Raw genomic sequence first — 12,754 nt, forward strand, 5'->3', positions numbered from 1 at the left:
GAACCCAAGACCCAAAACCAATTTGGTTGGTAGTAATTTAATTGGTCAATTTTTTTATTTTTTATTTTTGAAAAACTAATTGGTCAATTTAGTCTATTTAATATTAGAAGAGATAAAGTACAAATAAGCCACTGTATTATTTGGAAAAAAGCAATTAAGCTATCGAACTCAAATAAACCCCAAATAAGCCATTGAACTCGAAAAAAAAGAGCAAATAAGTCATTGAACCCTGAAAAAAAAAAGCAATTAACATTTTTTACAGGTTAACTCCAGATTTTTGCTGATTGGATTGTCAAATGTTTATTTTATTTATATTTTTTTATTATTATAATCCACCTACATAGTAATATATTTTAAAGCAATTATAATCAAAGTAGTTTTGTTTTGTCTAGATCTAATTTATTTATTTATTATTATTTTTTAAACAAAAGATCCAGTGAAAAAATAATAATAATAATAATAAATAAATCAAATCTCGATAAGACAAAACTATTTTGATTATAATTACTTTAAAATATAATACTATCCAAGTGGATAATAATATAATAATAATAATAATAATAATAATAAACGTAAATAAAATAAACATTTGGCAATCCAATCAGCAAAAATCTGGAGTTAACCTATAAAAAAATGTTAATTGCTCTTTTTTTCAGGGTTCAATGGCTTATTTGCTCTTTTTTTCCGGGTTCAATGGCTTATTTGAGTTCAATGGCTTAATTGCTTTTCCCAAATAGTACAGTGGCTTATTTGTACTTTATTGAGAAAAGTGTCAAATTGATCTCTTAAGTCATTCGGATAGTGCAATTAGGTCCCCTGAGTAAAATAAATAAAAAAAAAAAAAACTTCATTCAGATTCTCTAAACATATAAAAAAGTTCAATTGAGTCCAAATAAACTCGTATAGTAGGTTAATTCATCCACAATTTGACATGTGTCCCTTTTAATTTTTTTTTTAATTTTTATTTTTTAAAAAACTTTTTATTTATTTATTCAATTATTAAAAATTAATAATTAAAAAAAAAAAATTAGCCGCTGGACAGCCGGTGGCTGCGTATTTCACAGACAGTCGTGGTTGTCCCGTTGTCCGTCCGGCGAGGACAGCCGGACAGCCACGGCTGTCAAACATGAGGTACAGATCTGGACGTCAAACGGCGTGGAACGAGGGCGGTGGCCATGGACGGCCATAGCGTCCCTAGACTGCCATGACCGTCTAAAAAAAATTCGATTTTTTTTATAGACAATCATGACTGTCTGGGGACGGCACCGGACAACCATGACCGTCCATGGCCGTTTGGAACGAGGGCGGCGTCTATCGTTTCAAGTCATTTGAGGTCCAGATCTGAACCTCATGTTTGACAGCTATGGCTGTCTGTGAAATACGTAGCCACCGGCTGTCCTCGCCGGACAGTCGGTGGCTGAAATTCTTTTTTATTTATTTATTTATTAATAATTGACCCTTTTCTCTTATTAATATTATTATACAAGAGTATTTTAGTCTTTATATCACTTCTCTCATTTTCATTATTTCTCCCTACCAAACAATGTACCTGTAATTCCTAATTTATTTCCACCTTATTCTTTTCCACCACCGAATTACAATTCATTTTCCCCCTTAATTCCTTCCTTCCAACCGAATGCACTGTAAAGAGTTCACCATATTAAGTGTGACTTCCACACTACAAGAATAAGAAGAATTTTCTTGAAATTTCAATTTTTAGAATATGGCTAATTTAAAATTTGTATAATACTTTAGGTCTTTAATTATTATTTTTTTTAAAAAAAATTATGAAATCATGGTAGTTGACTAGTTTCTTGCCAATCAAACAAATACAATATAATCTACTCTATTCATTTCTCATATAATTTAAATTTTATTTTTAGGATTTCATTTTTGTGAACCATACAAACCGTAAAAATGAAATAATTAAAATAAAGTAACAAAATCATAAAAATTTTCTTCAAATAAGAATAAAAGTTTGTACATGCAATCAGTATTGAATCTAAATTAATATCATAATAGTGGGGATATTTGATGCTATATATATATCTAAAAAATAATGTAACATTTCCACTTTAGTAAAAGTATGTTATTGACCTTTTTAATCAAAACAACATTCTCTAGTGTGTCGTAAGAATGAATTTGTCAACATATTTAACACTAAATTAAGAAAGCATATGCACCGATGCATTTTTTGTGAATTTTAGAATAGTAAAAATTAAGTTTGTAGTTTTTTCACAAATGAAAAATTAGAGTTTTTTGATGTATTTTTCTCTTATAAGTGCAAAACTTTTGTAAGGTCCACTAATTGAAAAATGGAAACAAAGCGTACTACTTTTCTTCGCGTGTTGGAGACGCAGGCGCCCAGCTAGACACGTGCATTGTCTATTGATCCTTTTTTTTTTTTTTTTTTTTTTTTTTTTTCGAGTCAGACCTTTTTTTTTTTTTTTTTTTTTTTTTTTTTTTCATTCTTCTCTCTTGCTCCTTTCTTTCCTTGTGGCACTTCAAAAACCGTGTAAAATACATAGCTTATGAGAATGCTCTAAAACAAGATGACCTTTTATCATCCATCACACATATAGGCTAATATATATATATAGTTGCATGGATAGTTTGCTGTCAAATGTGGTGATTTCTGTACTGCAATTTCACATATGTTACAAGAAAGAATTTAATTGTTCATTGACAGTACAAAATGCATGTACAACATATACATACATAGAGGTAAATATGGACTAACCCCAGAGCCACACTCCTCTTTTAACTGGATTGTGAACAATTCACACTTCACTCAATCAAACTTACAGTGCCATTCACTGGAAAACACAATGAATAAGGTAAAACATCATATCAGGTTGTCAAAAGATCAAGAATAACAGGAGAGTATGCTCCCATTATTTTGCCCCCAACATCTGGGAAATTCTCAAATCCGGATAGTGAACTTACTCTCCCATCTCTATTCACATCTAGAGGATACCTTAGAAGATGACCCTGCAAGGGAGCAGCGAAACTTTCGGCCGTGTATTTTTCCCAGTTATCTCGGGCAATTTCATTCACTCTCGTCACACACTCCAGCGTCTCAGGTTTCTTGAAACATTCCTCCACTTTCCCGAGGTGCTCTTCCCACAACGACATTCTGTACCCATATATCTGCAGATATTGATGACAACACGTGAATAATGTTGTCATATGAGTAGCTGTACTGTTAAAACCGGTTGTGTTCAACTTGTATGGAAACTGTTCTGGATCAAACCACACTAAAAGATTGAATCCAAGTGGACAATCGGGCCATCCCCTAAACGAACCGAGGCTCTGATACCATGTTATAAACTAAGATTGGGACAGGGTCACTCAACTGGGCTATAATGCACATGAATCAAACCACACTAAAAGATTGAATTCAACCAATTAACTAGTCAAATTACAAGATTTGAACCTGTCCGCGAGGGGGATGCTGCTGCTCTGCCCAGGTATGATAGGGCTGATAGGCGCCCATAGCTATCTCGGTGTCTTTCGAGCCAGCCATAGATCGTTGGTTGATGTTAGCAGATCCCACTATGACATACTCGTCGTCTACTATCATTCCTTTCGAGTGCACATATATCATGAACCGCTGAAACTTGAGGGAATCCGAAACCTGAAGTAGACACACAACTTAGGCGTGCAACACTGTTGTTCAAGTCGAGAAATTTTATTCGGAAATTAGAAAAATTACCTTGTCTGCATCAGACTGGCTGAGTGAACTTGGAACATCTTCGCGTTGGCCAAGGCAATAGAAATTTAGATAGTGTGAAGGATGCACACGCACATCTAGTTTCGTCGACTTAATCTCTTGTGAAATGATTTCAAACATCATCTGCATCGTTTGGCTCTGTCGAAAATCGAACAAAATCAAGGAACAATCCACATTTCCAATCCAAAAACAAGTAACCCTCCATCGTAGAAATCAAGTGGTTTGCAGAGTGGGCAATCCCAGCCAAGTTGGTCAAGCTGTTGACTTGGTAACCCAGTGCACACCCTCGGGGCCTCGGGTAATAGCTGCAGTTTCGCTCTTTGCTAAAAAAAAAAGAGTCTGCAAATTACCTGCCAAAAGAGGATTTCTTGCATGGGAGCGGACTTGGGGTCTCCCTCGGGCCACATTGGCACAACAACATACACAGCAAATCGTTCTTTGGCTCTGATTTTACTCGCAATTTTCAGTGCCAACTCCATTGGAATCAGATGATCAGCTCCTAGAGTGTCAAGATTCAAGAATGAAGAAAATAACGAGCCAGTAAAATTTCCAGGAACAGATATCTTCACCAATGACGATGACACATAAAACCAAGTAAAAAAATTTGTGTACATGGTAACGAGGTTATGTAGAAAGAACCTGCATCTTTGTACGATGGCCAACCATATGATGACCCAAGAAAATACTGGTTTTCAATATATATGAAGTTCTTAGCTGATCTTATTGCCTGGATATACGCTGTCTGAATGCTTCTATCCACCACCAGATTCTTTCCACAGATAAGATTCTACAGTATTTCGAGCCAAAGATGCAAGATAATATGTTATGTTAAAACTCGATTAAGATATAAGGGATGAAGGTGATTGTATACATCATCACCTGTGTCTCAACAGTGTCAATTAATTTGGGAAAGCCCTTCACAGAACCTGAATCAATGGACCGGAAAATCTGCAAAAACAAAACGAAGGATTTCTAAGGTTCCACCAGGAAAATGCACACTATCACGAGAAATATCCAACCTGAACATGCCAATTTCTTGACCTATCCTCCTCGTTCACATAGAGTTCGGGGTCATCGCCTGGAATGGACGTGGTTTCCTTTCCAATAGAAAAGGCGGGGCTGAGTATCCATGATATTCGTTCGACTTTTATCATAGCATCGTCGTGCCATTTAGACCTACGCTTTTTCCCAAAAGCGAATTCTCTCCACCTCGTTGCTCTCCTCCAGCGTTGAGCAAAGTTTATAAGCACATCATATGCAGCAGGCCCATCAATTCTGCAGTGTAAGTCATGCCACGGCTGCCTTGGAGCTTTCGTCCCTGCCTAAAAAACAAATGCAGAAAGATTCTTTTGAACAAGTGGTTGATACCTCAATTGCTCTGAAACACATCCTAGGAATATCCAAACACAATAAAGTAAAGAGAGAATAAAAGCTCACTGGAAGTGTAGGCTGATGAAAATCGCCCTTAAAAACAGTATCGAGATCATGAAATAGACGGTGTTCAGGTGTATCATAACGACCATCACAGAGATCAAGACCACCCAAGAAAGCTGTAATTCTTCGATTACCACCTTCGCCCTGGGTATCCACAAGTACACACTTCTGGTGGTGTGTGAACATGTTCCCCACCGTCTGGAACCAATACCCAAATGCAGAAATCACAAACACAGTTCTCAGGACTGTTTCCATCAAGCAAAAAACAGCAATGTATTTTTTAAACAATCTCAAGACTTTTTTTCCACATTGGAAAATTCTTCTTGATTCTAACATAATGTATTAACATGCAACATTAAGCTGGTAACACTGCAAGAGAACTTACAAACTGCTTAATGAAACTAAGCTTAGTGCTGGCACGCCGAGGCGACAGAATGCAAATCACTGACGAGTGTTTGAAAAACTTCTTGGTCTCCTCATCATGGGTTCCCATTACTCCTGGCTGCATTCAGTTCCATCTTCAATCATTATTACAAACAAAAATTGAAACTAAAAATTAAATTTCACCAATATAAAACTTGTCTACAAAAAGGCAAAATTCTATGGCCCAAGGCCCCACAAGATAGTAGAGGGATAAACTTAGCGACCAATTAAGTGGGATGGGAAACAGAACATTCAGTTATGGTACTCATACTACTCAGAAAATACCACAACAAGTATGGGACAAATATGATTAACGGTCTACCGTTCAAGAGGCAACACAACAAGAACATCAACTATTGCTGGAGATCAATATTGCTTCCACCACTTCTATGAGATTAGATTATTATTCAGAATCGTTAGATTATTTATATCTAACATGGTGCACCACAAGAATTCCACCATATTAGGTGTATCTCCCACATAGCAACTATTAGGGTCTCGATTTGTGTCTTTGCTCACAATCTACCACAGGCACAGGAACCAATTGAGTTGCCCGGGGGCAATATGCCAATATAAACATGGCTCGATAGGATAGTGGATAGGTAAATTTTGGAGACTCCAACTCATGAGAGGACCAGTGCCTAGTGCCCATAAGGAGCCCACCACATTGGGTGTGAGTGTAATCCCCACATTGCAGTTGCTAAGCGTTCAATACTATTTCTTTGCCCACAATTTACAATCTACCACACACAGAACCAACTGAGCTGCCCTAACTGAGCTGCCCTGGGAACAATATGCCAATATAAACATTGCACGACAGGACATTGGATAGGTAAATTTTGGAGACTCCAACTCATGGGAGGACCAGTGCCTAGTGCCCATAAGGAGCACACCACATTGGGTGTGAGTGTAATCCCCACACTACAGTTGCTAAGCGTTCAATACTATTTCTTTGCCCACAATTTACAATCTACCACACACAGGAACCAACTGAGCTGTCCTGGCGGCAATACACCAATATAAACATGGCTCGACAGGATAGTGGATAGGTAAATTTTGGAGACTCCAACTCATGGGAGGACCATTGCCTAGTGCCCATAAGGAGCACACCACATTGGGTGTGAGTGTAATCCCCACACCGCAGCTGTTAAGCATTCGATACTATTTCCTTGCCCAAAATCTACCACCCAACCAACTAAGCTGCCCGTGCGAGCAATATAAACACGGATCATCACCATCAAGCACACAAACAAAAAGTAGAGGCAAAGCCATCACACACAACAACATAAACACAGGTTTTTAGCACATACCAAAAAAGCATCATTTGAAAACCTGTCATCCCAAACTAATAACAGAACCCGAACACCTTCCTCGGATTTGTACTTGAGCAATTCACCAAGAGTCAAGCTCCCACCAGGCGGCAACGCCCTTCTAGTCTCTCTTATCAGTTTAATACTGTGGCGAACAGACCATCCGACAATGTATACCAAATGATGAGCCTCCGAGATTGCATGGCATATGTCCTCCCAACAAGTGCCTCGCTCGTACGTTATCCCTCCGTCCAGTTTAACCTCCGGCAGTTTCAGATTACTGTCCTTAACATGAGCGTCCTGATACAGCTTCACTGAGCACCCTTTTCTCAATGGGAAATAGGTGTGCCTCACGCCTAAGAGTTGAGGATCACCTGCAATTAAGTATATCAATCTTAGCTCGAAAATGAAATAAATGGGTTTCTTTACATGTATGCACTATCATTCTTCAAGTCAACCCTAAGGGTTCCACCCCGACCCGACAGACCATTATCATAGTAACTCAACTGAACATGAACCACAGAGCCTAGATCGTACTCACTGCCCACAAGGAACCCCCTCACTTTGAGAGACTCCCACACTGTGGCCGGTGAGGAAAAGAAACGTATGCATTATCATTAGTACGAGACTTAAACGCACAACCTCTGGGTATGAAAAAGAAACGTGATGTCACATTGTCACTAGACCATAATGTTCTTGGCATATTAAAATTTGACTTAGTATATGGTATTTTAAAATTTTATTCTCTTTGTTATTTATAACATTGTCAATTTTGATATTTCATCTGCAAAATATATATTTGACAATATTCTTCGATAATTTTTTTCTTTTCGATTGTGGCTCATCGTTCTTTTTTCTCTCTCTACATGACCCTATTAAAGTCATGCTTTTTATTCTACAAATAAAATATCAAGACTAAATAAGATTATAAATAAAGAATAAACATTAACAAGTACTAAAATAACATGTATGAAGTAAAATTTTAGTAGAGTTTAATAGTTTGTTGCTCCATTAGTTAAAACTGTAACATCTTTGAAGAGTTAAAAGATTGTATATTGTCGGTAAAAAATTATGGACTAAAATCACAGTTATTATTGTATGGACCGTGGTCCACACAGCTAAAAACGACGTTATAATATTCTAACACGTAATGTACTTTATTTTAACACATAATGTATATTATTTTTACTTATAATATTCAACGACGTCATTTTGGACTGTGGTTTATATAATAATTGGAAAAAGTGTCAAATTGGTCCCCTAAGTCGAGTGGATAGTACAATTGGGTCCCCTAAGTGAAAAAAGTTTCATTCAGGTCCCCTAAACCTGTAAAATTGTTCAATTAAGTCCAAGTTGACTTGTTTATCAAGTTAAATGCATACGGTGTTGACACATGTCTTTTTTTTTTTTTAAGTATTATTTATTATAAATTAATTAAAATAATAATAACTAAAAATTTTATTTTTTATTAAAAATATTATTTATTATAAATTAATAATAATAATAATAATAATTAAAAAAAAAAAACAGCCAGACGGCCACGGCCGTCTAAGGAAGACGGCCATGGCCGACGAAAGAAGATGGCCAGTTTTTTTTTTAATTATTATTATTATAAATTAATTAAAATAATAATAATAATAATAATTTAAAAAAAGAACAGTCGCGGCCGTCTATGGAAGACAGTCATGGCCGACAAAAGAAGACGGCCATGTCCGTTTTCTAGATCTAGAAGATGGCCATGGCCATCTTCTTTTTCGTCGGCCATGGCCGTCTTCCTTAGACGGCCACGGCTTTTTTTTTTTATTTTTAAATTATTATTATTATTTTAATTAATTTATAATAAATAATTTTTTTAATAAAAATATTTTTTTAAAATTATTATCATATTTTAATTAATTTATAATAAATAATATTTTTATAAAAAATAAAATAAGGACACATGTCAATATTGTATGCATTTAACCTGATAAACAAGTCAACTTGGACTTGATTGAACAATTTTATAGGTTTAGGGGACTTGAATGGAGCTTTTTTCACTTAGGGGACCCAATTGCACTATCCACTCGACTTAGGGGCCAATTTGACACTTTTTCCTATAATAATTTGTCCTAAAACCACTAACAAGAAACAATTATGGCGTGTTTGGTTCATGGAATAGGTCGGGAATGGAATATCATTCCCGGGAATAGACCTATTCCATTGTTTGTTTTGTCATTTTATTCAAGGTAATAGCGTTCTCAGGAATGAGCTATTCCCTTTGCAGGGGGAATAGCCATTCCTAGGGGACCCCTGGTATACACTGCTGGAAATTATTGAATTTTCGACCACCTCAAAGTGATCTTAAATCAATTCGAAAGCAAAAAGTGGTCGGAAATAGCAACAAATGTTTTTCCAGATACCAAAAGTGGTCAGAATAAGGCTTTCGACTTGATTTAAGATCACTTTCAGGTGGTTGGAAATTTCATAATTTCCAGTAGTGGTATTAGCTATTCCCAAGTATTTGGGAATAGCTTTAGTACTATAATATCGAAAATACCCTACCACCGCCATCACTGCCGCCGTCTCCACCACCACCCCACCACAACCACCGTCGACACTGCTACCACCGCCGGCACCGCCGCCGCCACCACCACATATTTTTATAAGGGTATTTATGTCTTTTGAAACATATTTCATTCTATTCCTTAAACTAACCAATCATTGTAATATAATTCCTTAAGTCTATTCCTTCTGCGAACCAAACAATAGGATAGAATTCATATTATGTTCCTTGCCTATTCCATTCTTTATAGAATAGCATTCCTATTACCTCAAAATTCATTCTGTGAACCAAAAGTACGATTAAGGTACTAAAATTGTTTTTTTTTTTCTTCTTAAAAAAAATTAATAAGCCCAACAACCCAATAATTAATCTGAAATGCCATCCTACCTGCAATGCCATGCTTGTATAGGAGATTGGATTCAAAAGGAATGAACTTCATTTCAAGGCGAAGAGCTGCTCCGGGTTTGGGAGGCTTCCCGGAAGGGCCAATCACACCAAACCATTTGGAAATTGTTTCACCGGCGGCTATGTCACTCGCCGGGATTTTCACACTGCCAATAATCTGAGCTCCGAACACGTCAGTATCCTTAACCCGAAACTCCAAATACTCCACGCGGTGAGCCAGCGGGATGTGGAAATGCTCGTCCCACATCGGGTTCGCCGAGTTGGGAATGACCCGGGTGCGGGCAATCGTGGTCTGAAGCGCCAAAACAGTGACGTAAGCGTCTCCGATGATGACTCCGCGGTGGTGAATTTTCTTGTTCCGGTTACTCACCGCGCCGTCTCCGCCGCCGCCGGCGGATTCATTCTTCCGGCAGACGTCACAGGCGAACCAGCGGCGGAGACGGAATGAGGTCAAGTCCATGTTCGGCAAATTACTCGCCTGAATAATGTGGAGCTGCAAATCTCCATGCAAGTACATAAAGTCCGTAGAATAATCAGTCATTTTCGATTGTTTCTTCAAGAATGCTATGCTTACATTCAAACCGTAACAGCAACATTTATACCATAAAAAAGAAACAAAACCGAACAGTTGATCTTTGAGCTGAGGGATATTCGAGTTGTGTAACAGTCCGTTATTAGCTGTAAAAGCTAAATTCTTGAAATAAGATTGGGGAAGAAAGGGATATGTTCTAATTTAAGATTGATCTTCGCTGTAAAAGCTAGAGTGCGTCATGAAAAGGGAGAACACAAGAAAGGGATATTAGAAGTGATTAGAATAATGAGTTTGAGTTTTTTGCACTTTTAGTCCCACGGCTATAGTGGCACTGGCAGAATTGATCCACGACTTTTGAATCTTGTAATTTTAGTCCACGACTATTGATCTTTTTGCAAAAATGGTCCTTCCGGTCACTTTTCCGTCAAAATTTCACCGGAAAAAAAAATTCTCTATTTTTAGCTGGGTTAAATGCGGCGGCGGAGTACATGTACCAGTCCAAAGCTGTTGCCGGATAACCCAACTAGCTCGGGGAACGCCACGGCCGCTCCGCCGCTTACTGACAGCCCTGCCTGCTCCAGGAACTCTGCCGTCTGGGACAGTAGTATGTAGCCCAGTAATATTGTATGTAGTCAAATATCAATTTTTTTCTTTTAATTTGTTGAGATAAGTAAAATGTCAATTTTAACCCGGCTAAAAATGAAGAATATTTTTTTTCTGGTGAAATTTTGACGGAAAAGTGGCCGGAAGGACCATTTTTGCAAAAAAATCAATAGTCGTGGACTAAAATTGCAAGGTTCAAAAGTCGTGGATCAATTCTGCCGGTGTCACTATAGTCGTGGGACTAAAAGTGCAAAAAACTCTAATGAGTTTGAAGAGAAGCTTCGTGCTTGGGATGTTCAGCACGTTTTGGGGTGACATAAACACATCGAAGGTGGAGAAGAGGATTGATACTATATGTCCCACCGAGTTAGCTTAATGGTTGAATAGACAATATTTAAAAGAAGAGACTAATGTTCGAATTTCAGTCGGCAGGTTGGATTATATCCAAAATTATCCCTTGTGCGCTGGTGGGGATATTTCTTCGAACCAAGTGCCATACGGTCGGCTTAAAGGTCGGTAGCGACCCATCACATCATGCCGCTTCTAACCCGATCGATTCCGACCATATTCTGCATCCGTCCCCGTTGTGTGGGGCCTTTACTTTCCGGTCGGATTTGTCACCCCGACTGTCTAGGACAGGGTCGACCGTGCATTTCCGGTGACACTGCGGCTGTGCCACGGACATGGCACCACGTGTTGGCAATCTGTTGGACCCCGTTCTCGACCCCTGCATGTATACCACGTGCCTAATATGACGTGGGACCGGGGTTTGTCCCCTCCCCCGCCTATAAATAAGTGCATTTATTGTTGGCGGGGGCCTTATTTGGCAATCTGACCTTCATAGTATTTGATCAGAGCACCCCCGCCCACTGCCCGGCGATCTCGAGTTCAAATACTAGTAACCATAATGGTATCTATACGTCCGTATTTATCGTATCATGCGCACAACCATTTGGCAATGTCTGATGAGCCAATGAATTATCGTGATTTACATTCTCCTAAATGTTTTGTTCGAGCGGTCAATCTGTGGAGGGTCCTTAGGATTGGGGATTCAACCTTATAGGAGAAGGATTGATAGTATCTACATGGCGAGATGGCTGATGGGTTGCCCAATGCCCAGCAATTCAGGCATGACAACATTTATTATGCTGGACAAGTATGGCATTGACAAGATGATGTGGAAATAAAATAAAAAAACATTGTTTATTTTGTTTGAAATCCATATCGCTAGCAAATTTGCTAATGGCAGCAAAAGCTGCCGCCATTGCTGGATTTTAAGATGTGCAAGATAGGCAACAACACAATGCCTCAATTTTTAGAGGGTCCAATATTCATTTTTGACCTAACTATTTAAGAAATAAAAAAAATCTACAATTAATCTAAAACTCATCAGTTTTATTCCAAATCACTTCTCTCTCCTAATGATTACGACCTAATTAATTGAGTAGGGCAAAACCATTTTGTTTCCCAAACGGCACATACGATGTATTGAGCCCTGGATCTGAATAGATAACTTGAAACAATTATACTGATTTTTTTAACCAAGTCAAATCATTAATAATGATCAAATAAGTCAAAATTGAATGATAGGCTAACATTTTACCAAACAGGGCCATTATGATTACAGAATACGAATACTATATACAAACTTTAATAATGCCAAAGTCTAAGTTAAATAAAGAGTTAATTCCACTAGAGATTCCTTTGTCTTTGGTGGCAATTCCAAATTTAGTCTTAGACTATCATTTTTGCCATTTAACATCCCTAAACTA

The 12,754-nt window shown here is 37.8% G+C and overlaps 1 protein-coding gene across 1 annotated transcript; it reads right to left on the bottom strand.

Moving 5' to 3' along the window:
- Positions 1-2,657: 2,657 nt before the first annotated feature.
- LOC109167616 (phospholipase D delta-like) lies at positions 2,658-10,583 on the bottom strand. Its single transcript, XM_019316667.1, has 11 exons — positions 9,830-10,583; positions 6,901-7,274; positions 5,553-5,669; positions 5,171-5,365; positions 4,753-5,055; positions 4,613-4,681; positions 4,373-4,520; positions 4,084-4,232; positions 3,716-3,871; positions 3,437-3,637; positions 2,658-3,150 (listed from the first exon to the last, which is right to left on the bottom strand). Exons 1-11 carry the CDS (start codon positions 10,386-10,388, stop codon positions 2,851-2,853), a joined length of 2,571 nt encoding a protein of 856 aa, XP_019172212.1. The 5' UTR covers positions 10,389-10,583; the 3' UTR covers positions 2,658-2,850.
- Positions 10,584-12,754: the final 2,171 nt, after the last annotated feature.

The sequence above is a fragment of the Ipomoea nil genome, unplaced genomic scaffold, assembly GCF_001879475.1.
Source record: "Ipomoea nil cultivar Tokyo-kokei standard unplaced genomic scaffold, Asagao_1.1 scaffold3169, whole genome shotgun sequence".
NCBI classification, from domain to species: Eukaryota; Viridiplantae; Streptophyta; class Magnoliopsida; order Solanales; family Convolvulaceae; genus Ipomoea; species Ipomoea nil.